The sequence below is a fragment of the Pleuronectes platessa genome, chromosome 16, assembly GCF_947347685.1.
Source record: "Pleuronectes platessa chromosome 16, fPlePla1.1, whole genome shotgun sequence".
Lineage (NCBI taxonomy): Eukaryota > Metazoa > Chordata > Actinopteri > Pleuronectiformes > Pleuronectidae > Pleuronectes > Pleuronectes platessa.
In genome coordinates, this window is record NC_070641.1 from 23,120,728 (window position 1) to 23,133,385 (window position 12,658).

Sequence of the window (12,658 nt, forward strand, 5' to 3'; positions counted from 1 at the left end):
AAAGATAAATTAGTGTTGACATCAGAATTGTTTATTTGTTTATCTATAATTTTTAATGAATGTGTTGGTTCCTGTGTTTTTTAGCCTGGATGCCAGACGAACTTAGCCCCGCCCACAACATTTGAGGTCGGGAAGTTCGGTCTGGAGTCGCTCCGTTGAGGAGAAATTATGCCCGACCGGGCCAATCAGATTGTCAGGGCGGGCTTTATACGATGATGGACAGATGATCAACGGTAACGTAATCAACCACGTCATCAAAGTGCCCTCGGGTTGAATTCGTTTTCAACAAACATGCCCACCGCTGGAGAGCTGAGATGTGTAGATGCTGCCATTGAGTCTGTTTTAGAAGACATCGACAGCGCATTCATTTTGAAAGAGGAACACAGAACGTGGAGGCGACGCCAAAGCACCGCGCTAATCCCTATCGCCCCGGAGCTTGGCTGTTCACACCGGACACTGAAGCGACGCTGAACCGCCGGGCAGCGCTAATAATATCACCCGTTGATCCAGTAGATTAAAAGCATATACTTACTTGTTGCTCCAACATTAAGCAACAGCGTCCCAACATGTGTCCTCCTTGGTGTTGTCTTTATACAACATGTTCCGAGGATCACACAACTCACTGTACTTCTCCAATTCAATTAGTAATTTAATGTCATCCATGTTGAAGAACTTCGCTGTTTGCTCCGTTAAATGTCGGGTGTCGGGGGTAAATTACGTATTCTCCACTCAAACCTATGTGGAGAATACGTAGCCCCCCCTCTCTCTCTCTTTTTATCTGTATCACTGCTTGTGTGGCCTTAGTGGATGGGCAGAGGGGGACATTTAATAATGTCATTGGTCAAATTAAAACTCCAGGACAACAGAAGGGGACTTCAGCCTCCGGTGTGACCGGCACAAAGGTTTAACATGGGAGTGGATGGTTATTTAAGGCTTGGCGCTGCGCTGAAGTGTCGCTTCGGCATCGCTTCAGCGTCCGGTGCAAACTGTTTCCTGTGTACTTCCACTTCCTGCTGGGGAGCAGCCTCCTCAGCCTGGCTGTGTACGCTGTGTTCCACCCCAGAGAGGTGCTGGACTGGCACCACACCGTGCAGGTAGAGCGTCACACCTATGATACACACACACAGTGAATGTGACATCTCTAGAGCTGCTTTCAGTCATGCACCGAACTCTAGATGTTCTCCTGCTGTGGTGAAAGACAACTTGTAGACAAAGTTGTGCATGGACGTTAATATCTGATGATGGATTTTAAACATTATTAAAAGGGAAATCATCTTTACGTTACCTTGCAGTTAACTACCTCATCCTTTGTGGTCTTGCAGATGGTTCTGTTCTCTGTGGTGCCTGTCACGGCGGGTCTGAACGCCCGCTGGTTCGGTCCGAAGGTCACAGAGGTCATGTTCCAGATGAGGCAGGTGGAGACGGAGCACGGCCTGGGGAACCAGATCGGCCGGGGCAGCCTGAGAGCAGCGTACGCCAAACTCAAAGAGCAGGACCCGAAGTACCGAGCGTCCAGGAGCACGTTCCTCCGGTACCACGGGCTGTCCAGCCTCTGCGCCCTGATCGGGTTCCACTGCACCACCGTCAACTTGATCTACACGGCTCTGAAGCTATCCACCATCTAGAGGAAGAAGCAGATTTCAGCATGTGAAAATGATCTTTTTTCTGGAGTCATCTCAGTATTTTTTATATGATAAATCAAACATGATGAGTGAGGAGGTCTTTGTTAATTACAATTTCATTTTGTTTGTCATTATCTAATTAATCCTGTCTCATAAAACCGGATGTTCTTCTTCTTTTTAATGTTTGACTCATTGACTCAAGATCTAACCTCTAATCAACACCTAGTGCAGTATGTGGAGTGTCCTTGCATCCCCAGCAGGGGGTGGTGTTTACACTCAGGAACTTTACTAACTTCATTTCACGTGTTATATCCTGTGTTTCATGACGTTGCAGAGGAAATTTGTTTTTGTGAATTTGTCACTGATTGTGAGATTAAACACATGCTCTGTTTTATTCTGCTTCCACTGATTATCTCCTTCCTGTTTGGTTTCCTCTGGGTCTTTAAAGCCCTGAAACCAAACCCTGGATCCCTCGGACAGATTGGTCTGGACAGAACCAGGACGGTGAGCGAACCCAGACCCAAAAGACACTGGGCCTGGATTTGGAATAGGAACAATTTTTAATTTAATTACCAGTGATGCACCGGAGAATCAGCCTCGTATGCAGAGAGCAGTGTGTCTGCTGGCCGGCTGCAGGGTGAGCGAGGCACAGCTTCAGTCTCTGCACTAATGGATGAAGGCAGGGATCACAGATGTTACGCTGACAGATGTGAGCTCATCGTGAAGAGAAGGACTGATTTCCTGAAACTTGCTTTGTAACAGCAGAGCTGAATCAGTCCTTTGGTTTGACGGTGAAACCATTCAAACCCAGTAATATCCATCTCAAACACACACCTACACTGGTACTGGTCTTGAAGGTCTCTGCAAACTGACACCGTCCATTATTAACTGAATACATGATCCTAACTTTGTTATCTACATCATAACATCACAATAAAACATGAACTGTGAACCAGTTCATCTTCATGGGTATGAACTGGACTTTGAACTGGGTGATTTCAAGAGTGAACTGGTTCAACGGGGAGAAGGAGCATGAGGACAGGGAGCGGTCAGACTCCATTTTCACCTGGACGAGCAGAAGGAAGGAAAGTGAGCAGGTGAGTGTGAACACAACTTTCTGAAAGTTTCACTGTCTCACTCTCAAACCTGCTGTTAACATCCGTCTGCTGATCACATGACTCTAAGTTTGTCAGTTCACACCTGGTGACAGACGTCATGTGATCGGTTCCCAGAGACAGATGTGAACAGCAGGTCTGGATCAAAGAGACTTCAAAGGACTAATTAACAGAGTTAACTCAGAGTTTCACGATATATCTTCATCTGTTCAATTGTTTAATAACACAACGTGTTTTCACAATCGTACGTTACAGCAGTGGTCACCAACCAGTGGAGAGTCTTCACTGGATCCCAGTAAAGCTTTGGACTCATTGGCTGAGGTGTGAGTACACACAAACACACACACACACACACACACACACACACACACACACACAGAGAGACACACACACACACACATACTCAACTTCATACTGGTTTTGTGTGAGTTTTAAAGTGAATATAAAGTTGAAGAGCTTGTTTGTTTGACCTTCATTTGGGCACAAAGCCATAGAACTGAGTGGAGATACAGAGTGCTGCTTCAAGCTGCTGACTGATGTGCTCTCAGGTTAACTGTCTATAAAGTTCTGTAATTCATTTCCAGCCTCTATGACGTGAACATGATTCTAGATGTTGAGTTTCCTTCTCTTAGTGGCCGGGGGTTGAAGGTCACATGAACTTTTACAAGCTGGTATTGATTCATTTTAATTTAGTTTATTGGTTTGAGTGTTATTCAAAGTTTTTTTATGGCTATGCAGGTTTATTGGTGGATTAACAAATGACAAGGGACCTTTATTGTTGTACAATAGTCCACCTATAAATCTATAAATCTAGTGAGTGATTGAGGCTTCCTATGGTCACCTGTCAGGAAAGACATGAGAGAGAGAGAGAGAGAGAGAGAGAGAGAGAGAGAGAGAGAGAGAGAGAGAGCAAGTGAAAGTAGATCACTGGGTGGAAAGGAAGTTCATAGGAAGAAGAGAAAGTCAGCGGCAGCTTGTTTCATTTCAATGAGCGTCTCATCATCAGCTGTGAGAGACAGAAGGGGGGGGGGGGGGACACAGGCACTCCTTCATCGTCCGTCCATCCACCTTCATCCATCGCCTTCTTATTTTAGCTTCATATTTCTGTTGTCACCTGAGGTTTCTGATGTGATCACTGTATTTCCTTGTATATAAGAAGTCCTGGTTACTCAAACAAATACCAGTAGTAGGGGAGAGTGGGTTAATGTGGGACATCGGGTAATGTGAGACACCCCCTGTACACATTCGTGGTCATGTGACCATTATGTTTTCAAGCCCCTCCCATTCCCCCCTTGCCATGAAGGAGAAGTTGGTGCTGGTGCTGTGGAAAGTATGTTTTTTCACAAAAATGTGTTTTTTGCATGTAAAAGTAAATTTTCTTGCTTTGAACTTAATCAACTGTTGTGTCAAAACAAATTGAATCAGGTAGAAAAACTTATATCATACATGTTGGTGAACTTCCAACATATAAAACCATGTGATTGATGCTAGCTGAAGATTAGCCTGAATTGCTAAGAGATGTTGTTTTTTCTAAAACGGTGACTGTGGGATAAAGTGAGACATGAAGCACAAGTTAAGTTTAGTCTTAAACATATTCTAGTGTTATATTACATTATATATGTTTTATATTTAATGTCATAAACATTGTAGAAAAGCCATCATGCCAAGAAACTATACACCAGGAAGACAACCTGGGGCCACACAGCCCTCACAGAGAGGGAGAGTGCAGCCGCTGAGGTCATGCAAGGAAAGAAGTTCTTAAGAAAAGCTGGAAGGGATAGAAATATTGATAAGACAACCCTCAAAAGATTCATAAAGAAAAAGGAGAAAGGGGAAGTAAAATCAGTAGCCTGGGGTGCAGTAGCTGAGGTAAAGAGAATATTCACAGATGAGATGGAGGAGGAGCCAAACACTTGAAACAACTAGCTGACCAGTTCCATGGCCTTGCTCAAGTTAAGAGCCGTGAACTGGCATTTGAATACACAGAGAAAAACAATATCCCTGTCCCTGCCAATTGGACAGAGAAACAATGTGCCGGTAAGCTAGGGTGTGCAAGAGATCACATGAATCATAATAATCATAAATTTGCTTAATTGACCAATCCCCATGATTCTGTTACTAGTCCGATATTAGTGGTTGTCATTCTAGCTGTCAGGATTTTAACTATTACAACATGTGTTGTTAAGGTAGTTTTAAAGTGGAAAAAGTAAGTGGACCACTTTACCCCCTTGATTTCTCTGGTCTGTCTCATATTACCACGCTCTCCCCTACTAACAATGAAGCCCTGCATCTTTTTCACAATAAAACATTTAAAAAATAAATGAATTGATTCAGTCGACAGAAAAGCTGGAGTGCTTTTATTTGGAAAGGGGTAGGCTACAGGATGTGTTGCAAATATTTTTGTGATGTTTTCAACAGAAACATTGAAACTGGTGTGAAAGATCATTTCACTGTGTTCTGCTGTAAACTGAGCGCAGAACCAGAAGGAAATAGACCAGACCTTGAATATCTAGAAGAGCAGCGTGGCCTGAACCACAACTGAGCCGCAGCCGGTGCAACATGGACGAGGACATTTCAGAGCAAGTTGGACCCTCAACCACAAAGTAAGAGACCTGCTACAAACATGTGAAGCTCCAAACTGAATCCTCACAGAATGAACCAGTGAATGATGTGTTCTGAATAAAAACATGTTTGTGTTTGCAGAGATGAGTGTGTGTGAGGGTGTGTGTTTTTTGTGTGTGAGTGTGTGTGTGTGTGTTTTCTTGAGCAGACACAAACTTGTTTGTCCTGGTTCCTTTGAGCTCACAGTATTTTTAGTTTCAGAATGAAGATGAGTGTTTATGAGAAGGAAGAGGACAGAGCAGAGTCTCCAGGGTCCAGCTGTCTGTCTCTGAAGAGTGACTGGTCCATGGGACATCCTGATGTAAACTTCAGTAAAGAACCTGGACCTTCACACACAGAGTAAGAGACCTGCTACCAGTGAATGAACCAGTGAATGATGTGTTCTGAATAAAACATGTTTGTGTTTCCAGAGGTCAGGACCACAGACTGACAGCAGAGTCTCCAGGGTCCAGCTGTCTGTCTCTGAAGAGTGACTGGTCCATGAAACCTCCTCTACTCTTCAGTAATGAACCTGGACCCTCACACACAGAGTAAGAGCCTGTTTCTACTGTGACCTGCTCTGAAGAGGATCTAGTTTCCTCTAGTGTGGCCCCTGCATTAGGACACAGCTTCATTGAAGTTGGTGACTAATCTCTCAGAATCACTCAAAGAGCTCAGACCTCCACCAAGAACCAACACGCTCCTTATGAAACCACTTTGAAATCCACTAGAGCCTCATTTTGATTTGGATCTGCACCAAATTCCACACACTGGTAAACATCAGTCCTCTGAACATGTCTGTCAAAGAGGACCCCCCCCCCCCCCCCCCCCCCCCCGATCTGGTTCACAGACCACAAGCTTCCACCAAGTTTACTGGTAATCTGTTGTTTTTTATAATCCCACTAACAACCAACCAACACACAAACATACTGGGTGAAAACAAAACCTCCTTGACAGAAGTGATGACAACCTGTGACTGTGACATGTGAGTTATCAGGACGTGTCTTCACAGGGAGAGGAAGAGGAGTCATGTTTCTGAGGAGGAGCAGTCGTCCTGCTGTGCTTCGTGTCAGGACGTCCTGAAGGATCCAGTCTCCACCAGCTGTGGACACTGGTTCTGCAGACAGTGCATCACCTCATACTGGGACCAGTCTGGTTCTTCAGGAGACTCCTCCTGTCCCCAGTGTGGACAAAGATCCAAACCAGGAGCTGGAGGTCAGACAGCCGGTCAGAGCAGCACTGTACATGTGTCTGCTGATGTCTTCACTTCTGACAACAGCACATGTTTAATTTTGTTCCTTCATACAGCATCAACATTTAACATCGTTAGAAAAGCACAAAGTTAAAAAGCTTTTATTTTCTGTAGTTTTTCTGTATCTGATGAAAACAATCAGCAGATTCTCAGATTCTCTGTCTCTCACATTGTTTCTTGTCTTTCAGCAGATCGTGGTCTGCAGGAGGTTTCAGATGAACATAAGCTCAGTGTGAGGAGGAGATGTGAACATGTGACTGAAGGAGCTGATGAAACAAAAAGTAGAACCCTCCTCAACAGGATCTACACTGAGCTCTACATCACAGAGGGACAGAGTGAAGAGGTTAATACTCAACATGAGGTGAGGCAGCTTGAGACGGCTTCCAAGATGAAGATCCTCCAGGACACTCCCATCAAGGTCCACGACATCTTTAAAGCCTCCACTGACCAGCAGAGCAGCATCAGAGTCGTCCTGACCAACGGAGTCGCTGGCGTTGGAAAAACCTTCTTGGTGCAGAAGTTCACTCTGGACTGGGCAGAGGGTTTAGAGAACCAGGATGTGGGTCTGCTGGCTGTGCTTTCGTTCAGGGAGCTGAACCTGGTGAAGGACCAGCAGCACAGTCTTCTCACGCTGCTCCATGTTTTCCATCCAGCGTTACAGAAGCTCACTGCAGAGACGCTCGCTGTCTGTAAACCTTTGTTCATCTTTGACGGCCTGGATGAAAGCAGACCTTCTCTGGACTTCAACCACAGGGAGCTTGTGTCTGAGGTCACACAGAGGTCATCAGTCAACGTGCTGCTGACAAACCTCATCCGGGGGAATCTGCTTCCCTCGGCTCTCGTCTGGATAACCTCCAGACCTGCGGCAGCCAATCAGATCCCTTCTTCATGTGTTGACAGGGTCACAGAAGTACGAGGCTTCACTGACGCCCAGAAGGAGGAGTACTTCAGGAGGAGATTCAGGGATGAAGAGCTGTGCAGCAGAATCATCTCACACATCAAGACGTCCAGGAGCCTCCACATCATGTGTCAAATCCCAGTCTTCTGCTGGATCAGTGCTACAGTTCTGGAGCACATGTTGACCACAGACCAGAGAGGAGAGCTGCCCAAGACCCTGACTGACCTGTACTCACACTTCCTGCTGGTTCAGACAAAGAGGAAGAACAACAAGTACGGTGAGGGACATGAGACGACTCCACAGCAGCTGACGGAGGCTGACAGGGACGTTCTCCTGAAGCTGGGGAGGCTGGCACTTAAACATCTGGAGGAAGGAAACATCATGTTCTACCAAGAAGACCTGGAGCGGTGTGGTCTTAATGTCACAGAGGCCTCGGTGTACTCAGGAGTTTGTACTGAGATCTTCAGAAGAGAGTGTGAGATCTTCCAGAAATCAGTCTACTGCTTTGTTCATCTGAGCGTTCAGGAGTTTCTGGCTGCAGTCTACATGTTCCACTGTTACACCAAGAGGAACAGAGAAGAACTCAACAACTTCTTGGGAACAAATTGTTACACAGACAGTACCTTGTCCCTGGATGACCTCCTGAAGAGAACCTTGAAGAAATCCCTCACCAGTACAAATGGTCATCTGGACCTGTTTGTTCGCTTCCTTCACGGCCTCAGTCTGAAGTCCAACAAGAGAGTCTTAGGAGGCCTGCTGGGTCGGACAGAGAACAATCCAGATATCATCCAGAGAGTCTCAAGGTGGCTGCTGGATCGGACAGGGAACAATCCAGAGATCATTCAGAGAGTCATCAAGAACCTGAAGGAGATGAAGAGTGATGAAATTTCTCCTGACAGAAGCATCAACATCTTCCACTGTCTGACTGAGATGAACGACCACTCAGTTCATCAGCAGATGAAACAGTTCCTGACGTCAAAGAACAGATCAAAGGAGAAACTCTCTGAGATCCACTGCTCAGCTCTGGCCTACATGCTGCAGATGTCAGAGGAGGTTCTGGATGAGTTGGACCTGGAGAAGTTCAACACATCAGACCAGGGTCGACGGAGACTGATCCCAGCTGTGAGGAACTGCAGGAAGGCTGAGTGAGTCCAGACATGATCAATAACATGTTCAATCAGTGGAGATGAGTCGTTCTTCAAATACACTCAGTGTGTGTGTGTGTGTGTATACATGTACATTCTCAAGGACATGGAGATCAGAGTTAGGTTGATTGGATATATATCTATATATATATATATATATATATATATATATATAAATATGCAGTGCTGTGCAAAAGTTTAAGGCAGGTGTGAAAAAATGCTGTTAACTAAGAATGCTTTGAAAAATATAAATAATAATTGTTTATTTTTATCAATTTACAAAATGCAAAGTGAGCGAACAAAAGAAAAATCTAAATCAAATCAATATTTGGTGTTACTACCCTTTGCCTTCAAACCAGCATCAATTCTTATAGATACACTTGCACAAAGTCAGGGATTTTGTAGGATTATAATCAGGTGTATGATCAACCAATTAAACAAACTGGTGCTAATGATCATCAGTTTCACAAGTAGGTTGAAACATTGTCATTAACTGAAACAGAAACAGCTGTGTAGGAGGCTTAACACTGGGTGAGGAACAAACTCTGCTTCCAATGTGAGGTTGTGAAAGAAAGTTTGATGTCACAGGTCATACACCATGGCAAGACTGAGCACAGCAACAAGACACAAGGTCGTTCTACTGCATCAGCAAGGTCTCTCCCAGACAAAGAGTTCAAAGCAGACTGGGGTTTCCAGATGTGCTGTTCAAGCTCTTTTGAAGAAGCACAAAGAAACGGGCAACGTTGAGGATCATAGACGCTGTGGTCGGCCAAGGAAACTTAGTGCAGCAGATGAAAAAAATACATCAAGCTTATTTCCCTTCGAAATCAGAAGATGTCCAGCAGTGCCATCAGCTCAGAACTGGCAGAGAGCAGTGGGACCCATGTACACCCGTCTACTGTCCGGAGAAGTCTGATCAGAAGTGGTCTTCATGGAAGAGTTGCAGCCAAAAACCCAAACCTCCGACATGGAAACAAGGCCAAGCGACTCAACTATGCACGACAACATTGGAACTGGGGTGCAGACAAATGGCAGCAGGTGCTCTGGACTGATGAGTCAAAAGTTGAAGTATTTGGCTGTAGAAGAAGGCAGTTTCTTCGCCTAAGGGCTGGAGATCAGTATAATAATGAGTGTCTGCAGGCAACAGTGAAGCATGGTGGAGGTTCCTTGCAAGTTTGGGGCTGCATTTCTGCAAATGGAGTTGGAGATTTGGTCAGGATTAATGGTATCCTCAATGCTGAGAAATACAGGCAGATACTTATCCATCATGCAATACCATCAGGGAGGCGTATGATTGGCACCAAATGTATTCTGCAGCAGGACAACGACCCCAAACATACAGCCAATGTCATTAAGAACTATCTTCAGCGTAAAGAAGAACAAGAAGTCCTTGAAGTGATTGTATGGCCCCACAGAGCCCTGATCTCAACATCATCCAGTCTGCCTGGGATTACATGAAGAGACAGAAGGATTTGAGGAAGCCTACATCCACAGAACATCTGTGGTTAGTTCTCCAGGATGTTTGGAACAACCTACCAGCCGAGTTCCTTCAAAAACTGTGTGCAAGTCTACCTATAAGAATTGATGCTGTTTTGAAGGCAAAGGATGGTCACAACAAATATTGATTTGATTTAGATTTCTCTTCTGTTCATTCACTGCATTTAGTTAATTGATGAAAATAAACCGTTAACACTTCCATTTTTGAAAGCATTCTTAGTTTACAGCATTTTTTCACACCTGCCTAAAACTTTTGCAAAGTACTGTATATATCTGAGCAAACAGCACAGAGTGAGGAGACGATCACTGAATCCGTGTTTGGATGAGAATCACTGACGGTTCCTTTAAACTGAAGAAGCAGGAAATATAGTTTATTGTTCTTTCTTGTCAAAATAGAATTACCACCCTGTGTTTGTCCTCCACCGCCAACCTGTGCAGTGTCCGTCCCTCCAGGTTCCTGACATGTTGACCTCAAAATAATATGAGGTCACTGTGACCTTTGACCTTTGACCACTGAAATCTAATTAGTTTATCTTTTAGTCAAAATGTGAAGAAATCCCCTATAGACAGACTTGAGATATCATGTTCAAGAGGCCATGAACATGTTCTGTGACCTTGACCTTTGACCTCTGACCACCTGAATCTAATGAGTCCCTCTGTTAGTTTGAATGAACGCTTGAACCAAATCTGAAAGGATTCTCTTGAGGAGTTTTTAACAAAAAGTGGATTTACCAGGGTGAGGGTCACATGATCACGTTTTGTATGAATTTTGTGTTTTCTGATTTAATTCTCACAGATTTGATATTTTCTTTAATTACAGACTCAGTGGTTGTCGACTCTCAGAGACTCACTGTGAAGTCGTGGCCTCAGCTCTGAAGTCAGACCCCTCACATCTGAGAGAACTGGATCTGAGTAACAACGAGCTGCAGGATTCAGGAGTGATGCTGTGTTCTGGACTGGAGAGTCCAAACTGTCGACTGGAGACTCTGAGGTCCTTAAATCCTTCTTCACTTTTCAGACTTTCATTCTCAATGGGTCATTATTTATTTAAATTGTCTCAGTTCTGCTCTGCTCACTGTCCCTCAGTCATCTGTCACTCACCCAGCCTGTCAGTCACGTCCACCTCATCAACTCCATTCACCTGCACTCACCTGCTCCTGATCACTAAGAAAGTGTCAGTAAATAACATGTGGACTGAGGCCGAGCACTCGCCCTCCTCAGGTTTTCAAAATAAGACACATTCTTATTGAAACACGTTGGACAGTTGATAAGTATAGAAACAAACAGGAAGTGACAGTCAGGAGCCATCCCTACTTTAAACAGTGTTTAATTACACAAACCTGCTCAGTGACCAACACACAGATAAGAAGCTGATGAATGAAACAATGGTCCAACATGTCTGACCTGATATTTATCTTCAGGTCACAGACTGGACTGAGGTCAGCAGCATGTTGAGAGTCTGTGTTGACATGATGACGATCCACAACAACAGGAGGACACATTCTAATATTCATATTTCTTTATCCAGGTTGATTCGCTGCACACTGTCAGAGATCAACTGTTCTTCTCTGGCTTCAGCTCTGAGGTCAAACCCCTCTCATCTGAGAGAACTGGATCTGAGTAGAAACATCCTGCAGGACTCAGGAGTGAAGGAGCTGTGTGGTTTTCTACAGAGTCCAACCTGTCGACTGGAGAAACTGAGGTCAGTTCACTGACTGACTTTTGTAGATCTCATATCTATAAAACAGCATTTATACACAATGTATCTTGTTTCATTATAATTTAACATAATTCCTCTTCATACATTACTTGATTCCATTCATTAATTAATCTGTGACATTTTAAATATTCAGCTACTTGTTAAAACACTGAGTTTAGTTCTGGATTTCCTAAACTGATCTGCAGGACAGAGACCTGGTCCAAATAATCTATTTGTACTGAATCAGGACTCGTTTTTAGTCCAACATGTCTGATTTCAAATTTATCTTCCATGTTATGAGTCTGTGCTCACGTGAATATGTCTCTGTTATTTTCACACATAAACTCAGTTTAATTTATAGTTACGTTTTATTCTTAATCCAGGTTGGAGAACTGCAGTCTGTCAGAGATCAGCTGTTCTTCTCTGGCTTCAGCTCTGAGGTCAAACCCCTCTCATCTGAGAGAACTGGATCTGAGTGACAACAAGCTGCAGGACTCAGCAGTGAAGGAGCTGTGTGGTTTTCTACAGAGTCCAACCTGTCGACTGAAGACTCTGAGGTCAGTTCACTGACTGACTTTTGTAGACCTCATATCTATAAAACAGCATTTATACACAATTTATCTCATTTAATTCTAATTTAACATAATTCCTCTTCATACATAACTTCAATCCATTCATTAATTAATCTGTGACATTTTAATTTTCAGCTACTTGTTAACACACGAAGTTTAGTTCTGGATTTCCTAAGCTGATCTGCAGGACAGAGACTGGGTCCAAATAATCTATTGTCGTAGAAACTCAAAAGGTTTAGTTTGGCCAGTCTGGGCTA

General features: G+C 44.0%; 1 protein-coding gene across 18 annotated transcripts in view; it reads left to right on the forward strand.

Annotated features, from left to right (window-relative positions):
• LOC128458374 (NACHT, LRR and PYD domains-containing protein 12-like) overlaps positions 1–12,658 on the forward strand; it is a 135,386-nt gene that overhangs the window by 98,498 nt on the left and 24,230 nt on the right. For all 18 annotated transcript variants that reach the window (XM_053443181.1, XM_053443184.1, XM_053443183.1 and 15 more), the window contains one exon: positions 12,213–12,386. In XM_053443181.1, coding sequence (XP_053299156.1) covers positions 12,213–12,386 — 174 coding nt within the window. The remainder of the gene's footprint in view (positions 1–12,212; positions 12,387–12,658) is intronic.